Source organism: Sorex fumeus, unplaced genomic scaffold, assembly GCF_029834395.1.
Source record: "Sorex fumeus unplaced genomic scaffold, SorFum_2.1 ptg000098l, whole genome shotgun sequence".
Taxonomy (NCBI): domain Eukaryota; kingdom Metazoa; phylum Chordata; class Mammalia; order Eulipotyphla; family Soricidae; genus Sorex; species Sorex fumeus.
Genome location: NW_026606155.1, coordinates 35,618,641 through 35,645,104, shown reverse-complemented (window position 1 = coordinate 35,645,104; position 26,464 = coordinate 35,618,641). Strand labels below are relative to the sequence as shown.

At 37.7% G+C, this 26,464-nt stretch overlaps 1 protein-coding gene across 1 annotated transcript in view; it reads left to right on the top strand.

Moving 5' to 3' along the window:
• Positions 1-26,464, top strand: part of LRRC9 (leucine rich repeat containing 9) — a 133,867-nt gene that overhangs the window by 75,247 nt on the left and 32,156 nt on the right. The window contains exons 18-27 of the mRNA XM_056133779.1: positions 39-230; positions 1,984-2,109; positions 6,206-6,325; positions 7,327-7,504; positions 9,375-9,595; positions 12,011-12,133; positions 14,363-14,493; positions 20,021-20,129; positions 21,649-21,788; positions 24,651-24,787. Of these exons, the coding sequence (XP_055989754.1) occupies positions 39-230; positions 1,984-2,109; positions 6,206-6,325; positions 7,327-7,504; positions 9,375-9,595; positions 12,011-12,133; positions 14,363-14,493; positions 20,021-20,129; positions 21,649-21,788; positions 24,651-24,787 (1,477 nt within the window). The remainder of the gene's footprint in view (positions 1-38; positions 231-1,983; positions 2,110-6,205; positions 6,326-7,326; positions 7,505-9,374; positions 9,596-12,010; positions 12,134-14,362; positions 14,494-20,020; positions 20,130-21,648; positions 21,789-24,650; positions 24,788-26,464) is intronic.

The window sequence follows — 26,464 nt, the reverse complement described above, 5'->3', positions numbered from 1 at the left end:
AAAGCCTGGCCTTTTATTATCACTTCTATTTGTTGCAGTACAACCTTGAATATTTGGATGCAAGTCATAATCATGTGATAACTCTCGAGGGATTTAGAGGTCTTATGAAACTGAAGTATTTAGACTTGAGCTGGAATCAACTAAAAAAGTCTGGTGAGGAAATAAATGTACTATGCAAACAAACCACAAACCTCCTCTCCCTTGATATTCGACATAATCCATGGCAAAAGGTATGCAATAAATGTGCTTATAAAGACAATAGACTGTCATTTTTTATTTCAGAGCCATTAGCTCACCTATTCAATAATAGCCATAAATGGGCTAGCTCTCTTTGTTTTACTAACATTTCTTTGTTTTTTAATGTTTAATTGATGTAATTAAGTGTATAAATGTTATTACAAGTTAATAATTTTATCAAATTTATTTTGTAACCTCCAATATTTGGATGGTATGATGAAATTGAGTGTTAGATGTCATTGCCATTTGCAAAACTCAAGAATTTATATAGTACAGTTTAGTGTGCTAGAATTCAATTGTAATGAGGCATAGGAACCAAGAATAATAGATGATAGTGAGAAACATACTATTAAGGGGGCACCTATTTTGATATATATTATATCCTAACCTGTAGCTGAAAAACGTTCTACAATAGTAGTTTGAGTTATTTGTTCTTTATGCTAATCCCAAATGTCACTTCCTCTCATAAATCTGAACTTTCAAAGTATTGTTTTTTATAAACAGATCTTTAACACTTTTTTCTCATAAAAATATGTAGATTCATGATAATATATTTGTATATTCAATAATTGTACTTCAGCTTATCTCCGAAGCTTTAAAATAAGTCTTATCTTTATATATATGTGCACGTATATGTATGCATATGTATTTATACACATGGATTTTTATATAAGTGCTTAACCTTTTTAAAAGAATTTAAAGTTATCTCTTGTTTTCAAATTATATGTCAAGGGCTAACGACTGGCATTGAGCTGGCTAGCTAAACTCTCATTCATAAAGAGAAAACACTGCCTTTAGAATCCTTTTCAACAGCCACTTTTTGAGCTATTATAGGATTTTCCTTCTTTATAAGAGTAGAACTATCTGCTATCTACTTAGAAACAGGACAGATTAATTCTTCAATGAAATTCAATTTCAACCATCATGTATGGTTTTTTTTTTTTGTCTTTGTTGTTTGGTTTTTGGTGGTGCTCAAGTCTTGTTCCTGGCTCTGCATTAAAGTATTACTTATGGTGAGGTGCAGGGAACCAGATGGCATGCTCGGGATCTAATCCCAATCAGCCTTGTGCAAGGAAAATACCCTGCATCCTGGACTATTTCTCTGGCCTCTCAACCATCATTTAAAGTAGAGCTTCTTAAATCTTTATCCACTCGAAATTCATTTTCACCCAAGAAATGAATGCAGCATGGGCAAGTACTGCCAGAAGCACTTCCAACTCATTACATTGTTGATCTTGGATTCATTTTTGGTCATTGAAAATTCAATACTTTTTCTGTTTCCAAATTTTTACAACTCCCACACTGTTTAATAACTCTACAATTTAAGAAGAGTTTAAAGAATCAAGGCTTTTATTTTATATATATATATATATATAATAAAATAAGAGATGTCTATGGGAAGAAACTAAGAAACATTTCTTTCTGTGTCATACTCATGTAATAGCACTGTAGCACTGTCCTCCCCTTGTTCATCGATTTGCTCGAGCAGGCCCAGTAACATTTCCATTATGAGACTTGTTGTTACTGTGTTTGGCATATCGAATACGTCACGGATAGCTTTCCAGGCTCTGCCGTGCAGGCAAGATACTCTCGGTAGCTTGCCGAGATCTCTGAGAGGGGCGGAGGAATAGAACTCAGGTAGGCCGGATCGGCCGCATGCATGGCAAACGCCTTATGGCTGTGCTATCACTCCATCCCACTCATATAATATTTCATAAAAATTAACTTTTTCTTATTTTTCCCAAGCCAGATACATTAAGGCTGAGTGTTATTAGCAGATTAAAGACTCTTACTCATTTAGATGGACTCCTCATTTCTGAAGAAGAAGCAACAGCAGCTGCAAAATTTATTTCTGGAACAAAGATTACTCAGGTTCGATTTTTACTGCTTAATATTCATTGTGCTACTCAAAACATTTAAATACATATCCTGTATGTTTACTTGATATTAAAGATATGTATCACTTAGCATGCTAATTAAATTATATATTAGTCTATATAAAATAATCATACCAATTGAATTTTTCTTTTGTGTAAATATAGCACTGTAGCACTGTCCTCCCGTTGTTCATCGACTTGCTCAAGCGGGCCCAGTAACATCTCCACTGTGAGACTTGTTGTTACTGTTTTTGGCATATCAAATACGTAAAGGTAGCTTGCCAGGCTTTGCTGTGCGGGTGGCATACTCTCGGTAGCTTGCTGGGCTCTTCGAGAGGGGTGGAGGAATCGAACCTGAGTTAGCCGTGTGCAAGCTGTGCTATCTCTCCATCTCTCTCTCTCTCTCTCTCTCTCTCTCTCTCTTCTCTCTCTCTCTCTCTCTTTCTCTCTGTGTGTTTGTGTGTTTGTGTGTGTGTGTAAATATAGCCTATTTAAATACCAACAGAGTTGTAAGACTTCATCATCTCTAAACACTATTCACATGTACCTCTAGCCTGTTTTTCCTAGTCAACTGGAACTCTCCAGAGTTCCTTTCAGAAGTCTTAAAATAAGCAACGTTTGTGGATAAGAAGCTTAGAGGCTTTGAGAAGACATTTGTGAATGATTTTCTTTTTTATTGAATCACCGTGGGATAAAGTTACAAAGCTTCCATGTTTGAGTTTCAGTCATACAATGATCGAACACCCCTCCCTCTACCAGTGCACATTTTCCACCACCAATGTCCCCAGTATCCCCATCCCCCGTTCCAGTCCTCCCCCTGCCTCTATGGCAGACAGTTTCCTTCATACTCTCTCTCTCTCTACTTTTGGGCATTGTGGTTTGCTCGAATTTTCCCAACATTATTCAAGCTTGCCTGCCAGGGGCAGATGCTAGATAATTTCATTTTCTGTTGCTTATTATGACTATTATGAAAGGTCAAGGTAAAGGTAAAGGCCCTCCCATTGTTCATCGATTTGCTCAAGTGGGCCCAGTAACGTCTACATTGGAGATTTTGTTGTTACTGTGTTTGGCATATCGAATACATCACAGGTGGCTTGCCAGGCTCTGCAGTGAGGGCGAGATACTCTCGGTAGTTTGCAGGGCTCTCCAAGAGGGGTGGAGGAATCGAACTCGGGTCGGCCATGTTGGCTGCGTGCAAGGCAAACGCCCTACCGCTGTGCTATCGCTCCAGCCCCATGTAGCTATAGCACAACAGTAGGACGTTTGCTTTGAGTGCAGACAACCCAGCCAAGCCTGGTTCGATTCCTCCACTCCTCTCAGAGATCCAGCAAGCTACCGAGAGTATCTTGCTGCATGGCAAAGCCTGGCAAGCTACCCGTGACGTATTCAATATGCCAAACATAGTAACAACAAGTCTCAAAATGAAAGGTCATGCAGCCACAAAAGTGTCCACATGCTTCTGAAATTCTAAAATTGTAAATGGTTGGGGTCCAGAGACATCTCTGTAGAGAGCTAATCCATTTTGAGATTCATTTGGGAGTCTCGGGATCAAGGTGATCTGCTGAGATGGCAACCAGAGGCAGAATGATGGCATGACAGCTCAGGACCCCAAGTGGGCAGGAAAATGGGGAGGAACTGCCTGTCTCCACTGCCACTATGTGGCCTGGAGTCTTAGCTCTGAAACCCGCATATGTGGGTTTTGCTTCTGGAAGCTCATGGTCACCGGGGTTTTATCTGGAGCGGGCAGAGAGGGTAAACCCACTCCATCTGAGGTGAGCCTATGGAATTGGCTCTGTACAGGGTCCAGAGAGATCTCCAGAGAGCTGCTGTCTTCCCAGATTCACTGCTATGTCTCTATGAATAATCTTAACATTGAAATTATCTATCGTCTGGCTGGCTGAAATGAAAACAAAATATTTTACCTGGGGGAAAGAAATGCCTTTATTATCCAGATTAATTACACCATGATTTGGACAAAATTATCAACATCTATTCTAAACTTCTCCACTCTAAATATCTAACGGTTGCTGCCAAAGTTTCCACTATAGATACAAGGAAAAAGTTCCTCACACTTTCTGCCTGTATGGTTGTGGCAGCCCAGATAGACTGGGGGAAATATAGAAGAAAAAATAATAAATTAAATAACTATTTACTTATTGTGTTATATATTAATTTCTAAAAATAATATTCAATTACTTATCTATTCAAAAATAGAAAATAAACTTTTTTGTTGATGATTCTTAAAGAATTGGGGATTTACCTTATAAAAACCCAAACTCTACCAAAATCCTTAAAGATAATGTGGAATTCTCAGAAAATTAGACAAATAAATCAACAGAAGAGAAAAAGCCTATGTTAAGTAACTCTTGTATATGCGAAAATTTGATAAATAACAGAGTTGCCTTAGAAGTAATGCCTGATTAGTTAAAGGTATTAAACAAGAAGTTTTAAAAGAAAAGACTATAGTTTTTAATAGTTGTATTTGGGAAGAGTTCATTACCAAGGAAAGGGGAAGAGTTTATTATACAGGAAACAAAGGCATGAACTATGAAAAACTGGATTCACTGTGAAAATGAATAATTTATTCTTCAAAGGAAAATACCACAAAGAAAGAAAAAAGGATAACTTTCTTACCAGGGAAAGAATTTTCAAAAGAACCTACAAAAACATCCTTTATATATCCAGAATAAATCACGGTCATGGTCACGGTCCTCCCGTTGTTCATGGATTTGCTGGAGCGGGTCTAGTAACATCTCCTTCATGACACTTGTTGTTACTGTGTTTGGCATATTGAATACGTCAAGGAGACTTGTTGTTACTGTGTTTGACATATTGAATACGTCACGGAGACTTGTTGTTACTGTGTTTGGCATATTGAATACGTCACGGGTAGCTTGCCAGGCTCTGCCGTGCAGGTGAGATACTCTGGGTAGCTTGCCGGGCTCTCCGAGAGGGGTGGAGGAATCGAACTCGGGTCGGCCATATTGGCTGCGTGCAGGGCAAATGCCCTACCCGCTGTGTTATCACGCCAGCCCTCCAGAATAAATTAGGAAAAAAAATACATCCAAAAGATTTAGACATTTACTGTTAATAGTAAAACCACTGTGATCTGCCAGTTCATAGAAACAATTGGCAAAAATCTGAAAACCTTCAGGTTTTAATGAAAATTTAGCAAAATGTTATAATTGATGCAAACCACTTTGGAAAAACATCTAGCATTTAGTAAAGCTATGAGCAAGAAAGTTGCATTTATTCCAAAGAAATTCTTGTGTTTGCCAACAGTCATGCACAAGACATTTATGACAATAGTGCATGTCATAGCAGCAGAACTCAGATCAATCCCAATATTCTCTGATAGAAAAATCAGTAAGGAAATATCATATAGCAATGCGGGATGAATGAACTACAGCTGCATCCAACAGCATCAATGAATATCATGTTTAGCAAAATAGAAAGCTATATAAAACTCACTTATTCAGTTTACACAAAATTAAAATATTTCAGTTGCGTGAAATTTTATGAATAAAAACACAGGCCTATAGATATAAAATTGGCGATCTGGTGATTGACTTGCTTGAGGAGAGTGATTGCTTCTGAGGGAAAGGAGCAGAAAGGACTGGAATGGGGCACGCAGCAAACTTCTAAGACAGCAGTAGTGTTCTATCTTGTCAGCTGGCCTTAGTAGTGATTAAATGGTTTGTATTAATCTTTTTGTGATGACATAGTTATCTTCTCATGAATATATAATTTTAAAAATATCAAGTTATAGAAAAGATTTTAAGGGTCCACAGCAATGGTATGCAGGTAGGGCATTTGCCTTGCATGCTGTAGACCGGGTTCAATCCCTGACATCCCATATGGTCCTCCAAGCCAGGAGTAATTCCTAAGTGCAGAACTAGGAGTAACCCCTGAGCATCTCCAAGTGTGAAAGCTAAAACAAAAAAACCCATTTTAAAACAAAATGCCATTTTAAAATCATTCTGTGACCACTATTCTAAGAAATAATATTGTTAGCTAAGTACACATGATTCTCTATTTGCTATTTTCTTTATTAATCATGTTTTTTATTATATTAGTTTTCTCTCATACAGCATTCTAGTACAAAAGAGGAAAAGCCCCGGACACTTAGTATATGGCCTGTTGCCAGAATTCTGACACAGATTTCAAAGACAGTACCACATTTACATATGCTTGCAAACTGGCACTTGAAGGTAAAGGTTTGTTTTACTAAATATAATATAAGAGCTTGATTTCAATGAATAATTGTTCAGCTTTTGTTTGTCATAAAGAGAACACAGATAGGTAAGAAGCAGAAAATTGGAAGTGACATTAAAATAAAATAGGGAGGTCAGGCTGTGGATTGTAATGTTACAGGAGCTAAGCCTTGTTGGCCATTACCACAGAATGAAAAGTTGGAATAAAGCTATACTACAAAGCCAGAGGGCAGATTCTAAAAACATGGCAATATAAACGTGTAAATTTTTAGAGCATCAAAAGCAGAGATAAAATTGAAAGATTGTGTGGGAAGGTGAAGGAATAAATCTTGATAAAGGTAAATCTTGGCACAGGCTAAGGAAACTGGTTGGAATACAGCCATGGAAAAGGAGGTTATTGGAGCAGCAACAAGCTTCTTGCTGCTAAAATTCTCTTGCCTAAATAGCATATGAGCTAAAAATAGGTTAACCCTTGAAAATGGAAGCGATTAGTCGCATTTTTATTACAGGGTATAGACAGATATTGACTGATGCAAGCACTGTGACAACCTTGGCTCCTTGGGGAATGAGACAGTGAAAATAACCCTTAAAATTAGTCCTACATTGGGCTGAAATACCCAGCCCCTCATGTCTCTTTATCTTTGAATGTGGACCAACCTGTGCAAGCCTGGGCCCGGGCAGGTAGCACTGTGCACCAAGGCAGTGTCCTGGAAGGGGCTGAGAGCAGAAGGCTTTTTCCCAGTAGCTGGGTCCTTTGTTGCAGTGGGAATCTCACTGGCACACTGTAGTATCCAGACAACCATGTAAGTCCCTCTTGCAGTTATAATCTGTCAAATTTTGGTTTTTGGTAAACTAAGAGCTTCTTGCTGTCCATGAGATACTGTCAATCAGTGATGTTTACTTTCCAATTTTAATGATTTCATTAAAATATAGGGTATTTTAGTTATCTTATTGTTGAATTTATTGGTAAGTTACGTGTAATGTGAATTATCCTACAGATAACTGCCTTAAATTTTGATGGGCAAAATCTCTTTGAAATCACAAATTTAGAAAGATTGGAAAATTTGAAATGGGCATCATTCAGTAATAATAATCTCACAAAAATGGAAGGCTTTGAATCTTGTATTAACTTGGAAGAGCTGACACTAGATGGAAATTGCATATCCAAGATAGAAGGTATGGTAATTGAGAGCTTAAACATATTATAATGTGAATGCCTAACTAACCAAAACAAAAATATTTAAAATGAGTAACATTGAGGATAGAATTTATGAATAGGAACATCTATAGAGAATTTCCAAGATTTGGGACAGAGAATTCTCAATACCTCTTAATGGAGTAGCCAGCTTCTCTGTATGATCCCAGTTAGGCCAACTTTTACCTCCCTGCCTTCTTTCTCCTTTCCTCTCCTTGGTGCCAATATTTGCCATCTATTATCAAATCTAGTGCTGCACAAATAAGCAATCATTAATATCTGTAGTGTTAAATGAATAAATGAATGCTTTCAAAAAAAGTTAAAGAAGCCTTATTCATTTTTAAAAATAATTAAAGTTAGGTTTGGAAATTTGATGACTTTAACAGAAATAGATTTTAACAGACTTTAACAGAAATAGAAATAAAACCTTAGCAACCTTGTCCGGAAAAAATAAAAGAGATTTTACCTCCTTACCCTCTTTCAAACTTCCTAGATTCTTTATGGGGACTTATGCTCATCAGAAACTAAAAGATAAAATATAAAAAGTGGAATATATTACTCTAAATAATTTTTACTCCTTTCCAACTGTATTAATTCTTCTTACCTTCATGTTATGCTTTGATCCTGGGAGTAAACTGAAAGAAACATTCTATGTATAGTTTACTAATAATATCCTCTTATTCTTCTCTCCACCTACACAAATGAGTAAATAATTCTTAGCAATAAAAACGGATGATCACAGTGTGTACCTTTTGATTGGAAAGGGGACTATGTGTAAGTGGGTATATGCCCACACAAATATACATCATTAAAAGCATAAATTATTCTTGAAAGTGCATTTTGATAACAGGATTATATTATATATTATATATTTGTTCGGGAAGGTAAGGACTGGAAATCCAACTGGGAATGAAACATCTCTATATCTTATGCACTTTTTGGATTGTGGAATTTTAATTTAGCATGTACTTTTACTACCTTTTCATATCATAAAATAAAATAATTTGATTCAAACAGTTAAACACTTAAAATTAGTTATATATATTTTTTATTTATTGGATTTGGGTCACATTCAGCGCTACTCAGGGTTACTCATGGCATTGCAGTCAGAAATTATTTCTGACAACTTGGGGGATGCTGGGAATCAAACCCAGGTTGACCAAGTGCAAGGCAAACACCCTACCTACTGTACTATCTCTCCAGTACCTAATTATATACCTTATTAACAACATATATTTTTAATAATTTATTGAATACTATTAGTTGTGCTTTGTATATAATTGACTCCTATTCTCCTTTATCCCCCTCCATAAAGCTATTGAAGGAAAGAATCCTCCAAACAGTAGTTTTTCTATATTTTTCAGATAGATACCCACAAAACTTTAACAGATTTCTCTTCTTTTCCCCTGGACATAGGTAGGTTTAGCATATATGTAAGGATTTTTGATTTTTTGCTTTTAGGATTTTATTTTAAGTTGCCCTAAACCTATATATTATACTTTTCATAAATATATCATTCTTAAACCAAGGATAAACAATGGTGATTAACAGTACAGACACTTTTTTTTTTGCTTTTATTTTTTGTTTTGGGGCCACATTCAGCAATGCTTAAGGGTTGCTCCTGGCTCTGCACTCAGAAATTACTTCTGGCGATGTTCAGAGAATCAAATGACCCGGTCAGCCGCATGCAAGGCAAACACCTCACCCACTGTACTATTACTCTGGCCCCAGTGCAGACTTTTTAAGGCCACTTGAATTTAGGAAAAGAGTAACTAGCATTAGATGGTCAAGTTATTTTTTAAAAATTTCAGCGCTGTCTGAATTTTCTCTTTAATTTGCTTGTTTTTCTAGGTCTTTCCAAGCTGACTAAATTAACGCGCCTAAGCATGAATAATAATCTCCTCACTGGTTTGGAAAAAAATATGTTTGATAACATGCTTCATCTTCATTCCCTTTCTCTTGAAAACAATAAAATTGCTTCACTGAGTGGTTTACAAAATGTTATTACTCTAACTGAATTATATGTAAGCAATAACTATATTGCTGTCAATCAGGAGATCTACAATTTAAAGGTGACTATCTGGGGTATTAATGTTGCATAATTTTTGTTTGCTTATTCAGGGAAATCTCTCAAGTGGTATTCAGTGGACCCAAGGCCTTTCCTGGAGATTTTCAGCCAACCAGGCTGGGGATGAGCCTAATGGGAGAGCCCAGTTAGGATGTGCTTCTCAGGCTCTGAATGCTAGAGACTATTCAGAGACACCCTAGTGGTGCTTAGGGGCCTCCAGGGCCACACCTGAAAGATGCTCCATGTTTGGTACTTTCAGGGTTTCACCAGGTGATGCTCAGGAGGTCATGTGATGCTGGGATCAAATCTGGTTCAGGCTCATGCTGATCCCTCTACTATCTTCCCATCCCCCGTTTTTGTGTTTTTTAAATATTTATTGTTTCTCTTTACTATGAAAATCGTTCATGTTCACTGTAAAGAATGTGGACAATATAGAAAATACCAAGAATAACAAAGTCTGGGGCCAGAGAGATCATACAAGGCTTAAGGCATTTGCCTTGAATGAACTCACCCCAGTTTGATTCCTGGCACTATATGTTTCCCTGGGAACTTCTGGCAGCTAACCCCAAACCCCCTAACAAACAAGGTTTGTTAAAATGTCACGGTCATGGTCCTCCTGTTATTCATCGATTTGCTCAAGCGGGCCCAGTAATGTCTCCATCGTGAGACTTGTTGTTGCTGTATTTGGCATATTGAATACGTCACGGGTAGCTTTCCAGGCTTTGCTGTGCAGGCGAGATACTCTCGGTAGCCTGCCGGAGCGGAGGAATCGAACCTGGCTCGGCCAAGCTGGCTGCGTGCAAGGCAAACACCCTACCGCTGTGCTATCGCTCCAGCCCATTGTTAAAATGTATTTGCATTTAATAAATATTTACATATAAACATATGTAAGTATAGCGTGTCTAAGCTGATAACCTCCTATGTTAATTTTAGCAAAGGGGGTGGCCCCTAAACAGTGCTAAAGGGCCCAGGAGCTATTACCAGTAATTCACTGTTAGCCACCTAACAGTGCCTGGACCCTGCAGGGTCACACCTGGCATTGCTTGGGGCCACCTGAGTTATACTCAGGGATGCCATGTAGGTTCAGGAATTGAACTGCATGCACATTCAAAGCATGCTTCTTAGATTCTGTGCCATCTCTTTGTTCTCTAAAAATAATTCTTAATACCAAAAAAAAATTTTTAAACCCAATCCTCATAATTCCTGACTAGTACCTTCTTCAGTCTTTCTAAAGATTCTCCAACCTATTTGGGGGATAAAATTCTTTCCCAGGGCAATTTTTTTTATTTCTCATTTACTTACTGCTTATTTATTTTCCCTTTAAGATTTCCTACTACTACTTCAAGAGACAGAAACATTTTTATTTCTTTTTAAAAGCAGAATTCTTTTCAATCCTGTTGTATGTATGTATGTATCTATCTATCTATCTCTCTCTATACACACACGTATATATACACACATTTAACTTATTAGGTCATTATCTCATAAACAAAGTGTACTTTTTAAAACTCAGTAGTGTTCCTTTCAAGTCTTCACTGCTGATAGACAATACACTTAGCACTTAGCACAAGCATTCTAAACAGTATTTTATCATATAATGGAAATCATTGAAATTTTGTACAAAATTGCACCTTAATCATCTGTAAATATAATTAGTGCACTGAAAGAGTTACTTGACAGCATTCAGATCACTGAAGTCACTGATTATCACCAGGAGTGGCCCTCAGATACCACCAGTCACTGCTTGTAGTCACCCCCACAAAAATGATTCTAGTAACTTGGAAATTATAGAGTAATTCAAATATGCAAGATATAATTAAACTATAGTGGATGATGGCTGGAACATAGTACAGCAGTTAAGAGTTCAGTTTCCAGTACCAAATGATTCCCAGAATAGTCAAGTGACAGAACAGGCAGAATACCCAGGTGCCACCCTGAAGGCCCCCAGATCGCTACCAGATAGGTGTGGCCCAGATAATTCCTGACTCTGTAAGGACCAACCAGCATTGCTTTCCCAGGACCTTGCATTGAACTGATACCCAGTTGGCACAGAGTTGGCTGCTGACTTGAGACCCCTCTGCCAAAGAAAACTGCTGCTGTCTGCTGTCCTCCCATTGTTCATCAATTTGCTCGAGCGGGCCCAGTAACGTCTCCATTGGAGACTTTGTTGTTACTGTGTTTGACATATCCAATACAACACGGGTAACTTGCCAGGCTCTGCTGTGCAGGCGAGATACTCTCGGTAGCTTGCCGGGCTCTCCGAGAGGAGTGGAGGAATCAAACTCGGGTCGGCCATGTTTGCAGCATGCAAGGCAAACGCCCTACTGCTGTGCTATCACTCCAGCCCAAAGAAAACTTCCAAAGGAAAAAAATCTTTACTAGAGTCATATGACTTTAATGTATTTGTTTTATTACCTAGACCTTATGCAACCTGGTCATTCTGGATATTTTTGGAAACGTTATTGTATGGAATCAAGAAAACTATCGGTTGTTTGTCATATTTCATCTAACAGAACTGAAAGCACTGGATGGAATGTCAATTGTGAGTTATTTTGTGATTCATAGCACTTGGTCCAAACTGCATATTCGCATATTATTTTAAGCAGTTTTATCACTAGTTGATACTAAAATTTTACGTTTCTTAAAATATAAAGTACATTTTACATTTGGATTTGGAAAGTTTCTTCTCCGGCTAATTTTTGAAGTGGCAGGGAAGAGGAAATTCTGCTTACATTTGACCCACTGGACTCAAGGCCTTAAACTAAATAAACAATACAGGTTTTTGTGTTTTGCTTTTTTTTTTATTTTGTTTGTTTCGGGGCCACACCCAGTGGTGCTCAGGGTTTATTCCTGGCCCTGCGCTCAGTTATCACTCCTAGTAGGATTCGAAGGACCCTATGGAGGACCAGGGATTGAACCCTCATCATCTGCATACATGGCAGGTGCCCTACCCACTGTACTATAGCTCCAACATCATAAGCAGCACAATTTTATGGGACAAGATAGAAATGACTTCTCTGGATCTCTGCTGTTTTCTTGGATCTAAAACAGTAATAAAGGTAAAGCAAAGATCAGAACATAGGACTGAATTTGAAAGAAATATTTGGAACAATATTTCAAAGCAGTATTTAAAGTGAGACAAAAACAAAGAAAATAAAAGTTTAGCCTTGATCAGATCCCCTACATTACATGGTCTCTAGAACGTTGTTAGGAGTGGCCCTCAAGCACCAACTGGGAGTAGCTCAAGAACTCTGCTAAAGGGACTGGAGCGATAGCACAGTGGGTAGGGCGTTTGCCTTGCATGTGGTTGACCCAGGTTTGATTCCCAGCATCCAATATGGTCCCCCAAGCACCTCCAGGAGTAATTCCTGAGTGCATGAGCTAGGAGTAACTCCTGTGCATCATCAGGTGTGACAAAAAAAAAAACCTCTGCTAAGAGTACCGCCTACCCCAACAACAACAACAAAGACATGGTGGTTCTACCTGCATTATTATCTCTCAACAAGAATTTGCAGAGTCAGTGGAAAGAGGTTACCAAGTAGTGGCAGATGGGTTGAAAGTAGGAAAGTAAGCAGACTAGATATGACATTATGAACAATGCTGGAACGTCTTGGGCATTTTGGTGGTGGCAGAGGTGCAGTAGCTTTTTGAAACCAAAATCATATAGTAATGCAATTGTAACCATGTTACCTCAGCTAAAAAATAAATAAAGGTGCATTTTCATATGAGTATCCTTTATTTCTTCCACCAAAAATCCACCAGAAAGGTAGAGACATTTCCTCAGGTAAACTCTCATGTTCCCATTGAGTTGCAAACACTTACTCTTGAAAGTGGAAGGTATAAGCAGACTTTCATGTTCCAGCTCCTCATTGTAGAAAGTCAGTGTCTTAATTACCCACTCAAATTTGTTATTATTCTTGAGAAGACTACTGCTTTGCCCTTGTTGGACTTACAATGTCAAATGGTTCCTTCTATGAAGAAACAATAGCCATCTGAATTGTTGCTCTAGCTTCTGTTCCATTCCTTCATAGCTCTTAGCATTTGCATTTACCATGGGGCAAGCAAAGCCTAGTTCACAAGTCACTATCTATTCTCATCAAGACTCATTTGTAGTCCCCTTAGGGCTAGCATAGCTGTTAGACTTGCCAGCTATGTTCAGGCCCTTCGCTCTTAGGGAAATCTGCCACATAGCCATCTGCAGTATCTGCTTCTTTTCCTATCAGATAGAGCAGTTCTTAATGGCATTTTGTGCTTTAGAGGGTACAAAAAGAATATGTCAGGATTCATTTAGACCCCCAAGGTCCATCTGTTTCATAGATCCGGCTAGCCACTTCAGTGAGCATATAGGGACAGCTACTTGTCAATTAGAATCACATTCCAATCCTGAAAAGGAGTTCTGATGAGCATCAATATGCCCTACATTAATTTAGTCTCCAAATTTCCGTAGACTCATATCCCATGTTGGCATCCTTTTAAACAGCCAGTTTTCCATTGCTTTACCAACTGCATCTGGCCCAACTAGGAACAGAGGATAATGGCTAAACATAAAATTCTTACCATAATTCAAGTAACATATGAAGGAACTCACTTTCTTTAGTCTAAAGGTCTTCTTTGTACCTTTAAGTGTCTTTGTTTTATATATAGTAGTAGGTGGAGGCTAGATGTACTTAGAAGAATAGAAAGAAATTAGTTCATTCTGTTTAGACTTGAAGTCAGAGAATGTCATGTAGTCATCAGTAAAAGGAAATCACTGAAGTGTTCTCCTTTACAGGAATCATCAGAAATCGAGTGTGCAAAAGATTTGTTTGGTGGCCGACTTACTTCTGACATGATTGCAGAACGACAAGGGCATTCAGACTTCTCTCAAATGCAGGAACTAAATTGGACTTCATCGTCCATCAGGTATAATCATTATTATAGAACTTTTATAATAATATGTACTTTATTATACAATAACTCTCTACTTCAGAATCTCACACTAACTTTCCCCTTAAAATGAAACTAATTTTTATAACACTTAATCACTTAATCACTTAATCCCCGTTATTCATCGATTTATTCGAGCGGGTGCCAGTAACGTCTCCATTCATCCCGGTTGCGTGCTAGCGTAGCCCAATGGTATCTGTTCGTTTTAGGAACATGTAGAGCCTCAAACCGATCATTTAGGGTCTTGACGAAGAAGTCTGACCATCTTATAGGTGGGCGTCCACGTGATCTTTTGATGTCTCGTGGAATCCAATCAGTAATGGCTCTAGTCCAGCGGTTGTCTGTAAACCTCATTACATGTCCAGCCCATCTGATTTTTGATGTCTTGGCAAATGAGACAGCGTCTCTGATTCTTGAGCGTTGACGAAGATCAGAACTCCGGATTCTATCTCTCATTTGAGTGAATCGTGATATTCCAAGCATAGTTCTTTCGATTCCTCTTTGAGAGACCCGAATAGTGTTCTCATCCTGTTTTCGTAGGGTCCAGGTCTCTGAGGCATATGTTAATGCAGGAAGAATAGTGGAATCAAAGAGATGTGCTCGTAGTTGGAGGTTCTTTGTCCTTTTAGTTATTTCTTCAATGCTCTTGAAGGCATTCCAAGCTGCTCTCTTCCTCCTGCGTAACTCAGGTGCCAGATCATTCATCATGTTGATTTCTCGACCTAAGTATATATAACTGTTGCATTCGGAGATGGTGGTTCCGTTGAGAGCGAATGGAGCGTCAGGAACAAGGCTGTTTCTCATAAACATTGTCTTCGTAAGATTCAGCTGTAGTCCGACCTTTCCACACTCACGGTCAAAGTCCGCAAGCATTTGTGCCGCTTGGCTGATGTTTGGTGTTATTAGAACGATGTCATCAGCAAAGCGGAGGTGGTGTAGTTGCCGACCATCTATCTTCACTCCCATGTTTTCCCATTCTAGTCGTCGCATGATGTTCTCGAGGGTGGCACTGAAGAGTTTTGGTGAAATGGTATCACCCTGCCGAACCCCTCTCTTGATATGGATGATTACTTCTTTGTAGAATGGTGAGATCTTGGTAGTGAATCCGCAATAGAGCTCATGAAGGATCCTGATGTATTGAGTTTGTACGCCCTGATTGGCTAGGGCTTCCATGACCGCTTCCGTCTCAACAGAATCAAAGGCCTTCTTTAAATCAATGAACGTTAGACAGAGCGGCATCTTGAACTCCCGAGATACCTCAATGAGCTTGGTTATTGTGTGGATATGGTCGATGGTACTGAATCCTTTTCGGAATCCAGCTTGTTCACATGGTTGTCCTTCATCTAGTGTTCTGCTAATTCTATTCAGGATGACTCGAGTGAATAGTTTGTAGATGACAGACAATAGGCAGATTGGGCGATAGTTGCCAATGTCGTGGATGTCTCCTTTCTTGTATAGTAGTACAGTCTTGCTGGTTTTCCATTGGGATGGAACCTTGCATTCAGACAGGTAGCGTGTGAAGAGTCGAGCTAATGTATTGATGAGTACTGATGGTAAGTTCTTCAGGTGTTCAGGTCTGATCTTGTCTGGGCCAGGCGCTTTTTGTTTCTTTACCGACGAGATGGCATGTTGGATTTCGGAAGGGAGAACATTGGGAACGACATATCCATCATGTGGTATGTGGTATGTGGGCAAGTGGATGTGGCTATTAAAGAGATCTGAGTAGAAGTCTTGAATAATCTTCTCCATTGCCCTTCTGGAAGATGTGATAGATCCATCATGATGTCGGAGGGCAGTCATCTTGGTTTTGTAGTTGGTGAAGGACAGGCGGGCATTACGAATGTTTTTCCCAGCTTCTGCTGCATCTACCAGTACTGCTGCTCTCCTGTTTTTGAGGTCATCCTTGATGGCTTTTCCGCACTGTTTTGCCAGTTCGGACGTTTGCTTGTGGTTGCCTGAGGCACGTGCCACGCCACGTTGGCGAATAAGTTCAAGAGTGTTCGAAGAAAGACGGTTTTTTGTGGTTATCTCTCTCTTGGCATTCCTTGCACAATCATGGAGGTGCTGAATCATTCGATCGTATTCCTCATCAATGTTGTCAATGACGGCATCTTCCCATGTTGCTGCAACAGAGCCAAAGAGTTCCCAGTTGGTGGTTGTTCTGGGAGTCTTCTTCTTAAACCTTGCATTCTTTTCTCCTCGTTCTGTGAGGTAGAATTTTGCACGAAGAAGACGGTGGTCTGATCCCGTTTGGAATTTTGGGACAACAGCAACATCGGTTAGGCAAAACCGCCGATTGAATATGATGTGGTCTATTTCATTGTGGAAACGTCCATCGGGAGACTCCCATGTCCAACGTTTAGATTCAGCCTTTTGGAATTGTGAGTTACCATGGAAGGTTTTGGTTGACATGATGAACTCAGACAGTCTGTCACCTTGTTCGTTCCATTCCAGGCCATGGGTTCCGATGTGGAGTTCATCGACTGATCTTCTTGGTCCTATCTTGGCATTAAAATCACCGACAATGATCTTGTAGAAGGTGTGATCTTCTTTATAGAATTTCTCCAGCTCAATGTAGAATTTCTCAGTTTCTTTTTCACCATAACTGGATGTTGGTGCGTAGACAACAAAGATAGAAACTGCCGGTAGTGAGCCACATTTATTCAAGTGTAATCGTCCGATTCGGGTTGTTAGGCATTCAAATGAATCAATGCTTGTGAAATGCTTGTGACTAAGTTTGTGTTGACAAGGATACCGACACCACCGACGCCTCTTTTATCACATGTTCCAAGGAACAGTTCTTCTCCAGTGTCGAAAACAGCATGATGGGATTGATGTCTTCTCGTTTCGGTCAGACCAATGATGTCGTACTTGATCTTTCGTGCTTGTACCATAAGGTCTTCAATGGATGCAGCAGATGCCAGCGTACGAGCATTAAAAGTACAGACAATCATTTTTGTTTTTCTGCGTTTTGGCAGCCCATGTCTGCCTTGGTGTTTTATCAGCTTCTCCTTCCATATCCTTCTCGACTCCTATACACACTATAATTTAAATTTCATTATTATATTTCTAAGACCTATTTTCTCTTTTATAACCAAACTTTTGAGATTAGAGCATGTCTACCAGGCTTACTCTTCACATGGTCTGTCAGTCCACTGCCATTTATTATTCTTTTATTCTGTTCTCTTCACAGGGAGATAGCTTTGGCATATTTTTTTTTATTTAAGATGATGTTCTTAACTTTATCCCAAACATTCTTCTCATTTGAATATTAAGTTGTTCTTTAGAAAGCATTTTAGAGACAATGATTATCTCCTTGGTGCCCAACCAAAAATTTAGGAATCATTCCTCAATATCTCTCTCTTTTTTTACTCTTTCTCTCTCTCCCTTTCTCACCACTCTCTCCCTCTCTTTCTTATTTTGGGGTTATATCTGGCAGTGCTCAGGGCTTACTCCTGGCTCTCTACTGAGGGGTCACTCCTAGGGATACCGAGGATCAAACCTGGATGGACTGTGTGCAAGTCAAGTGTCCTACCTACTGTACTATCTTTCCAGCTCAATTTCATTTTTGTCTTATCTTTTTAATCACCAAATTCTATAGTTTAGATATTAGATATTCCCCTTAGTTCTTTCCTTATTATCAGACTCAGTATCATTTGCCTAGCTTGGGAAATTAACAATATTGCAAATTTACGTGGGGTTTTATTTTTTGGTGTTGTGTCTTACAAGGTAAGTTTCCCTGCAGATTCTTCTATTATCCATACTGCCTACTAAGATGCAAGTTTTATCAGATCACTTTTCTTCTCAGCATTGTTAAGTGACTTTTTATTGCCTGCAGAATAATATTCAAAATCTTTTTATGGCATAGAAGACCCCTTACCTTAATTATCTGCTTATTTTCATCATTTATAATCTTTTTACTATCTCACAAATTCCTAAGGTCCAGAAATTTCTAAATATTATGGTATCTAAGTCTCATTCATGCATTGGTACTGCATGTTTCTGTCTTTCCTTACAACCCGTACCTCTGACTGTAACTTTAGAATTTATCAGACAACTGTGACGTGTCCATTTAAGATATTTCTCCCATGTCCCACAGCCAGAGAAACAGTATAAAAGATAAGGCATTTCCATGGATGTAGCTGACTTTGATTCAAATCCTCAGCACCACCATATGGCCCCCCATGCACTACTAGAAGTGACCCCTGAGCATAGAGGCAGGAGTAAGCCCTGAGTACTGCTTGGTATGACTCAACACTCCCTCTGGCCCAAGATTTTAAAAACACTTTTTCCCATGTGAAGTCAACCCTCACTTCCTCCTTTAAGTTCTTTCCCTCTAAAATGCCATTACAGTCTTTTTTTTTTTCTTGCTTTTTGGGTCACACCCAGCAATGCACAGGGGTTAGTGCTGGCTCAGGCACTCAGGAATTACTCCTGGCAGTTCTCGGATATGGGATGCTGGGAATGCTGGGAATCAAACCCGGGTCAGCCACGTGCAAGGCAAACGCCTTACCTGCTGTGCTATCGCTCCAACCCTGAGAACACTGTCTTTTCTTATTTGTTGCTGCCTTTACATATTATCTGCACTTGGAAACCACTAGCAAAAATGTGTCAAATAAATGAATAATAATGATTAAATGAGTAATAATAATGAAAAAAATAATAATGAGTGATGAATAATAACAAATAAAAGTAAATAAATGGTTTAGGGCATGTTAATTTAACTTCATGTTCTTCTCTGTTATAGTTCAGAGGAAGGTGAAATAATGAAAACTCTGTACCAGAAATTTAGCATTCTGTTTAATTACCAAAACATCCATATAAGCTAGAACATCATTCAATTTTTTTTTCTTTTTGGGTCACACCCAGAGATGCACAGGGGTTACTGCTGGATCATGTACTCAGGAATTAACTCCTGGAGGTACTCGGGGAACCATATGGGATGCTGGAAATCAAATCTGGGTCAGCTGCATGCAAGGCAAACGCCTACCCTCTATGCTATGGCTCTAGCCCCATACCATTCAGATTTTTAGGGAACTCAAGAACACAAAGTTTGAATAATTTTTCTCCTTCTCTTCCTTTCCCTAACTTCCTGGTATCTCAGTAATAACCTAGCTCACATATATACTCATCAACTTTATAACTGAAAATCTTATGAATTGTCATGTCAGCTTTCCATGATTTCAAGAACCTGTACATGAATTTCAAAAGAAATTGACAGAAATTTATTTTTTGAAGTTTCTATTAAAGTAGTATTATGTTTATTAACTCTTGTTGAAGATGTTAAACATGTCTTCTAAATAATTAAGTGTCATGACATATTGTTCCAAAAAATATGTATTCACTCAGTTATTGATCCACACGTTTTTACATTAAGTCAATTCTCTTGAAGATAATTTGTCAAATAAGACTTCTTTAAATGCCTTTGGGTTTGTACATGAAAAGTCTGTTTATTTTTCTAACCTATTAAAATTTTAATTATATTTTCTTTGTATAAATTCAGAACTGTGGATTTGATTCCAGTTGACCAATTTAGAAATGTGTGTAATGTGAATCTACAGAACAATAACCTCACTTCATTCAGTGGATTAATCTATCTTCCCAGGGTGAAGGTGAGTCACTCACAAATTTTCTTTTTTTTTCCAAGATTTTCAGTGCAATGGATAAAAGTATTTTGGGGAGTTGGGAGATGGTTCAAGGGACCGGAGCAGATGCTCTGTACTTGAGGGAGCTCCAAGTTCTTTCCCTGGCACCTGTGATCACCACACCGTCCCCAAGCACTTCTGGGAGTGCCCCTACCCCTCACTACTGGATGCCACCCAAAAACAAGTAAAAGTATTTTCATCTAACTAAGATATTATTCTGAATATTATAGTATAGGTAATAAGTATCTATTTTACGTAATATAATAAGTAATAAATCTTATAATTCTTATAAGTAATAAATCTTACTCAGGAGATAGGGTGAGATGCTGCCTTTATAGAATTTGGCGTGAATTGCAGTTGGAGAACTCAAGTTCCCCAAGCAACAACACTGGTTCCTGCCTTAAGTTTTTCCCTGGAAATTAACTCTTGTTGAAATATGGTAGTTTGAAGTACTATTGAAGGTATTGAAAAATTACCACACCCATTCCCTCCACCAGTGCTTCAAGACCCTTTACCATTACGGTCCCATCCCTTCCCTGCCACGCCCATCACCTCTTCAGTTCCATTAATTGTATGTAAGGGTTTGTTTGTATCAGAAAATGTCTAATCCCTTTCTTTCTTTATACTCCACATATGAGTGAGATCATTCAGTATTTATCTTTTACTTTCTACTTCACTTCCCATAGCATTATATCCTCCAATTTTTCCAAGTTACAGCAAACCTTAAAATTTTTATTGAGAATGCTACTAAGGCCCTTTAAACAGGGAAATGGTAATATCTCCAATTGAGGAGTTGGTTCACCAAAACAAATTATAGAAGTTGGTCAATGGACTGGAGCGATAGCACAGTGGTAGGGTATTGGCCTTGCACGCAGCCTACCCTACCGACCCAGGTTCAATTTCTCTGCCTCTCTCGGAGAGCCCGGCAAGCTACTGAGAGTATCTCGCCCGCACGGCAAAGCCTGGCAAGCTACCCATGATGTATTTGATATGCCAAACACAGAAACAAAAAGTCTCATAGTGAAGATGTTACTGGGCCCGGTCGAGCAAATTGATGAACAACGGGAGGACAGTGTCAGTGACAGTGAGTGGTCAATTAAAAAAAAATGAGCAGTTTTTGTAGGGTCTCCATTATTTTCTATTGAAATGTTGTAATTATATAATAAATTACAGCATATGATATAATTAACACATTCAAAATAAAATATACACAATTTAGAAGATAAAAATTCGAATTCATTATTTGGTGACCAGGAATGTAGCTCAGCACTAAAATCCATACTTTGCATGCATGAAAACTAGTTAGATCCCCAGTACTGCAAAAAAAATTATTTTCATATATATTTTTGATATGTTATGTTGTGTGTTTCAGTTTTTATCCATGGCTTTGTATTTCTATTAGCTTGTAGGTTATTGATGACCTTAAATCCAAGATAAATGCAGCTGTGTTGAAATTTTAATGTCAGACAACATATTCTTTCTACAGGTCTTATGCCTCAATTATAATCACATTGAATCAATTATACCTAGACTGAAGCCCCAAACTCATTTGACCAACAGACAACTACTCTACCAGAAAGTATCTTCAAGTGGTTATGGACTACAGACAGCTTCAAAAGTGACTAGGTATTATTCTCTTTCATATAATTATAAATTAAACCGGTCACAATAATTGTAAGATGATTTAACTTAAATTTATTAAGAATATGTGCCAAAAGTAAAGTTTACAAATAAAGCTATACTCAAAATATTCCTGGAATTTAAAATTTTTATAGTTTATAAAACTATTAATGATAGGGTTCATTAAAAAAAATTTCAGAACTACACTCTTTACCATATTCCTTTGTTATTACTTTTTTTCCCTCTACATTTTTATCCATATTATAAAAATAGAAAAAGAGGAGGAAAAAAAACCCATGTATACTTAATAACCTCAGATTCTTTGGTTGCAGAGAAAGAGGATTTGGTGCTCAGAGGCTGTTGGGGAGCTTTCTCCTAGTGGTACTCAGGGGACCATGTACTTAGGATTGATTGAACCCAGGCCTGCAATTTGCAAAGCATATGTATAACCACTTGGAACTATTTCCTATCCCCAGATTTCTTTTTCTTTTTATCTGAGATAGTTCATATTCCATAACACCTCGCCCTCAGTTTATTCTTCTGAGTATTTTAGTATATTAACAAAACTGTGTAACCATTACCACCATCTAATTCCAGAACGTTTTCATTACCCTACAAAACAGCACTGTATGTGGTAGCAAAAATTGAAGTTCCTCTTTTTCAGGGGAAGAGAAGTGAATGAGAGGGAGAGGAGGTTGGGCCGTATCAGGCACTGCTCAAAGCTATTTCTGCCTCTTTTAGTGATCCCTGGCAGTGTCCAGGGGACCATATGCAGTGCCAAGAATAAACCAGAATTGGCCACTTGCAAGGCAGGTGCTTTAGCCCTTTCATGGTCTCTCTGGTCCTGACTTAATTTTTTTAAACCTTTCTTTTGTTTTTGTTGTTATACAGGATACTTCATTTTATTGTTTACCACTTTATTGTGCTTTGCAGATATTGTACTTTTTACAAATTGAAAAATTGTGACAACTTCCCATTGTGCAGATCTGTCAGTGCCATTATGGCTGCATGCTCTCACTTTGTATGTCTGTTTGACATTTTGATAATTCTCACAATATTTCTACTTTTTGTTATTATATCCATTATGTGGATTTGTGATCAGTGATCTTTGATTTTTTTATTGGAATTATTTTAGAGTACCATAAAATATGTCAATATAATATTGAGAACTGTGTGTATGTTCTGACTATTCCACCAACCATTATTCCCAATTCATCTTTCCTAGAGTCTCCTTATTCCCTACAACACAACATTTCCAAAGTTAGGCCAGCTAATGACCCCTCAATGAGCTCTTAATTGTCCGAGTGGGAAAAAAAGAGTTAAATATATCTGTTTAAATCAAAAGCTAGGGAAAAAACTTTGAAGTATTGAAAGCTAGGCCTTTTTCTCTGAACAATCAAGTTGTGTCTGCAATGGAAAAGTTCTGAAAAGAAATGGCAAGAAAGTGAAACAACCATATTGCTGATGGAGAGAAAGAGCATTTTTCTAAAACAAAGTATAATCCAGAACAAGGCCCTTAAGTCTGAGGAGGCTGAGGTATGTGAGGAAGGTGCAAAGAAACGTTTGAAGCAAGCAGTTGTTTCATGAGATATAAGGAAGGAAGATATCTTCTAATGTAGACATCAAAGTGAGACACCAAGTGCTGATGTAAAATATATAGTGAGTTATCTAGAAGATCTGGCTTATCAATTGATGAAGGTTGCTACCTTAAACAATAGTTTTTCCTCCCTGCCCACATACAAAGCATGAACTCAATGCTTTTAACCATCTCTCCTACACCAAACTTTCAATGTAGACAAAACAATCAAAAATTGGAAGATGCCACTTACAGCTTTCTATAAAGAAATCTGTACTTAGCTTCAGCACTTCAAAGGACACATTCTCTCTCAATAAAGGGTAATACAACTTTAAGTGGATGCTAATGCCCATTTATCATTGAAAGATTTGTATTGTCCTTAAAATTATGCTAAAACTTTGTATGCTCTATAGAAAATGGAAAACAAAGCCTTTAAGTATGTATGTGTGCAACATAGTATTAATATCCTAAGCCTGCCAATGAGAACTACTACTTATAAAGATTCTAAATACCACTTCTATTGATAATGTTCATTCATTATTACCCAAGATGTCTAATGGAATTTTTCAAGATAATCAATGCTGTTTTCATGCCTGCTCACACAACATCAGTTCTGCAGTCCAAGGATCAAGAAGTGATTTCTACTTTTATATGCCATTATTGAAGAGAAATACTTTTTGTGAGACTATAGATGCCATAGATAGTAATTCTGCTAGTGGTTATGGGGAAAATCCATTGAAAATCCTCTGGGATGGATTCACCATTCTAAATGCCATCAAAAGTATCTGTGATTTATGGGAAGAGATCACAGTATCAAGAGATGTTTGGAAAAAGTTTATTACAACTCATAGATTCCTTTGGAGGATTTTTGACTGCAAAAGAGAAAGTAAATGTATTCTTTATATTGAAGACTATTAATATTCAATTTACAATCTTATTAAGCTATCTCCCTATCCCTACTACACATATTGTTTTGTGGATTTCTTGGGATATTTTAACTACAAGATCATATTATTTGCAAATGCATTTTTTATTCTTTTGTAATCTGGATATTAGTTACTTTTTTCCAGATTACAGTTTATTTTAATTTACTCTTTGTATTTCTTTATTCTTTACCATATAAAAAGTATTTTTATGTAAGATATAAAGAGACTATATAATATTTATAAATATGATTTGTTCATAAATCCATATTTTTATTAACTTCAATTATAGTAAGTACATGACAGTATTTATGAAAACAGTTTATTTGAAATTACATTTTTACCCTGAAATTTACCTGTTTATTTCAGAGATACAGTGAACAGTGAAAATTTGCCTACAATAATGCACAGTTTAGAAGTTCTTCATTTGGGTTACAATGGAATTTGTAATTTACTTCAACTCCAACTTAACAGACTAAGAAATTTAAAATTTCTATTTCTACAAGGTGAGTAGCAGTATTCGATATGCCAGACACAGTAACAGTTAATGTGTAAGTCTCTATTATTAAAAATAAATTTGATTATCACTCTTCAATATACAAAATAACTTTTATTATTAAAAAAATTAATTTGAGGGTCTGAAGAGACAGTACAGCAGGTAGGGCTCTTGACTTGGACGCGGCTGACCCAGGTTTGATCTCTGGCATTCTGTATGGTCTCCCAAGCACCACTAGAAGTAATTCCTGAAAGCAGAGTCAGGAATAAGCCTTGAGCATTGCCAGGTATGGCCACAAAACCAAAATAAATAATTTATCACTCTTTTTAGACAAAACATCAACTTTTACTTAAAACAGATTAAGAAACATAATAACCACAGATGGTTTTCATATAAAGTAATTATATTCTAGGCCTTTAGAATATTGCAAAGTACAATAATAATAATACTATTAGAGTTCCTGGAAAATGCACTAGTCTAGGGTATTATACATCTAAATTATTTTATATCATGGTTAATTGAAAATCAACTAAAAGCAACCAGCAATTAATTCACAAGTACTTATTGACCCGAAATTGTGTAAAGTATTATAAAAAATATAGAAATATTATGGGTTGGAGCAATAGCACAGTGGGGAGGGCGTTTGCCTTGCATGTGGCCGACCCGGGTTTGATTCCTCCATCCCTCTCGGAGAGCCCAGCAAGCCACTGAGAGTATCCCGCCCTCACAGCAGAGCCTGGCAACCTCCCCATGGCATATTCGATATGCCAAAAACAGTAACAACAAGTCTCACAATGGAGGTGTTACCAGTGCCTGCTAGAGCAAATCGATGAACAACAGGAGGACAGTGCTACTGTGCTATAGAAATACTATATTGTTAGATTATCTAAGATTAATATTCTTGCTCTAAATTAGCTTAAAATCTACCTATGAAAATATTGAAAAATGATAAATTAAATTCTGATTACGTATTACTTAAGTGGAAGAGAAGTTTAGCAAAAGAAAAAAATGAACATTAACATCTTTTTGTATGCTCTAAAAGATAGAAAGTGAGCATGACCCATGATGGATAATGATATTTTACAGTTAAATTAAGTCAGAATTGTAAATTCTTAGAAAAGTGGCATGATGGGGCTGGAGTAATAGCACAGCGGGTAGGGTGTTTGTCTTGCACGCGGCCAACCCGGGTTCGATTCCCAGCATCCCATATGGTCCCCTGAGCACTGCCAGGTGTAATTCCTGAGTGCAGAGCAAGGAGTAACCCCTGTGCATCGCCGGGTGTAACCCAAAAAAGCAAAAAAAAAAGTGGCATGAGAAAAAAATAAGGCTTAAAACAATAATATTTTGGTGATGTAGGGGAAATGTTGGGAGAGTCATAGGCAAGATGTGTAGAAAGATATTTGTATCATTGATCTGAGCACGGTAATTTTATATTTTAAAAGACAAGTATTTTAAAACATTTTAAACTTCTTAGCACCCATTTGCTAATATGTTTATGTTTAAATATATTTTAAACTTCTTAGCACCCATGTTTACTTATGAGTTGGATCAAGAACGTGGACACTGCCTTAAAAGAACAAGAAATTGAGTACAACAGTAACAGATCTTTTAAACAATACATTGGCCTGCAGAAGCAGCAAAATGCTTGGAATGTCTGTTAAAATCTAATAATATGAAAAGGGCATGT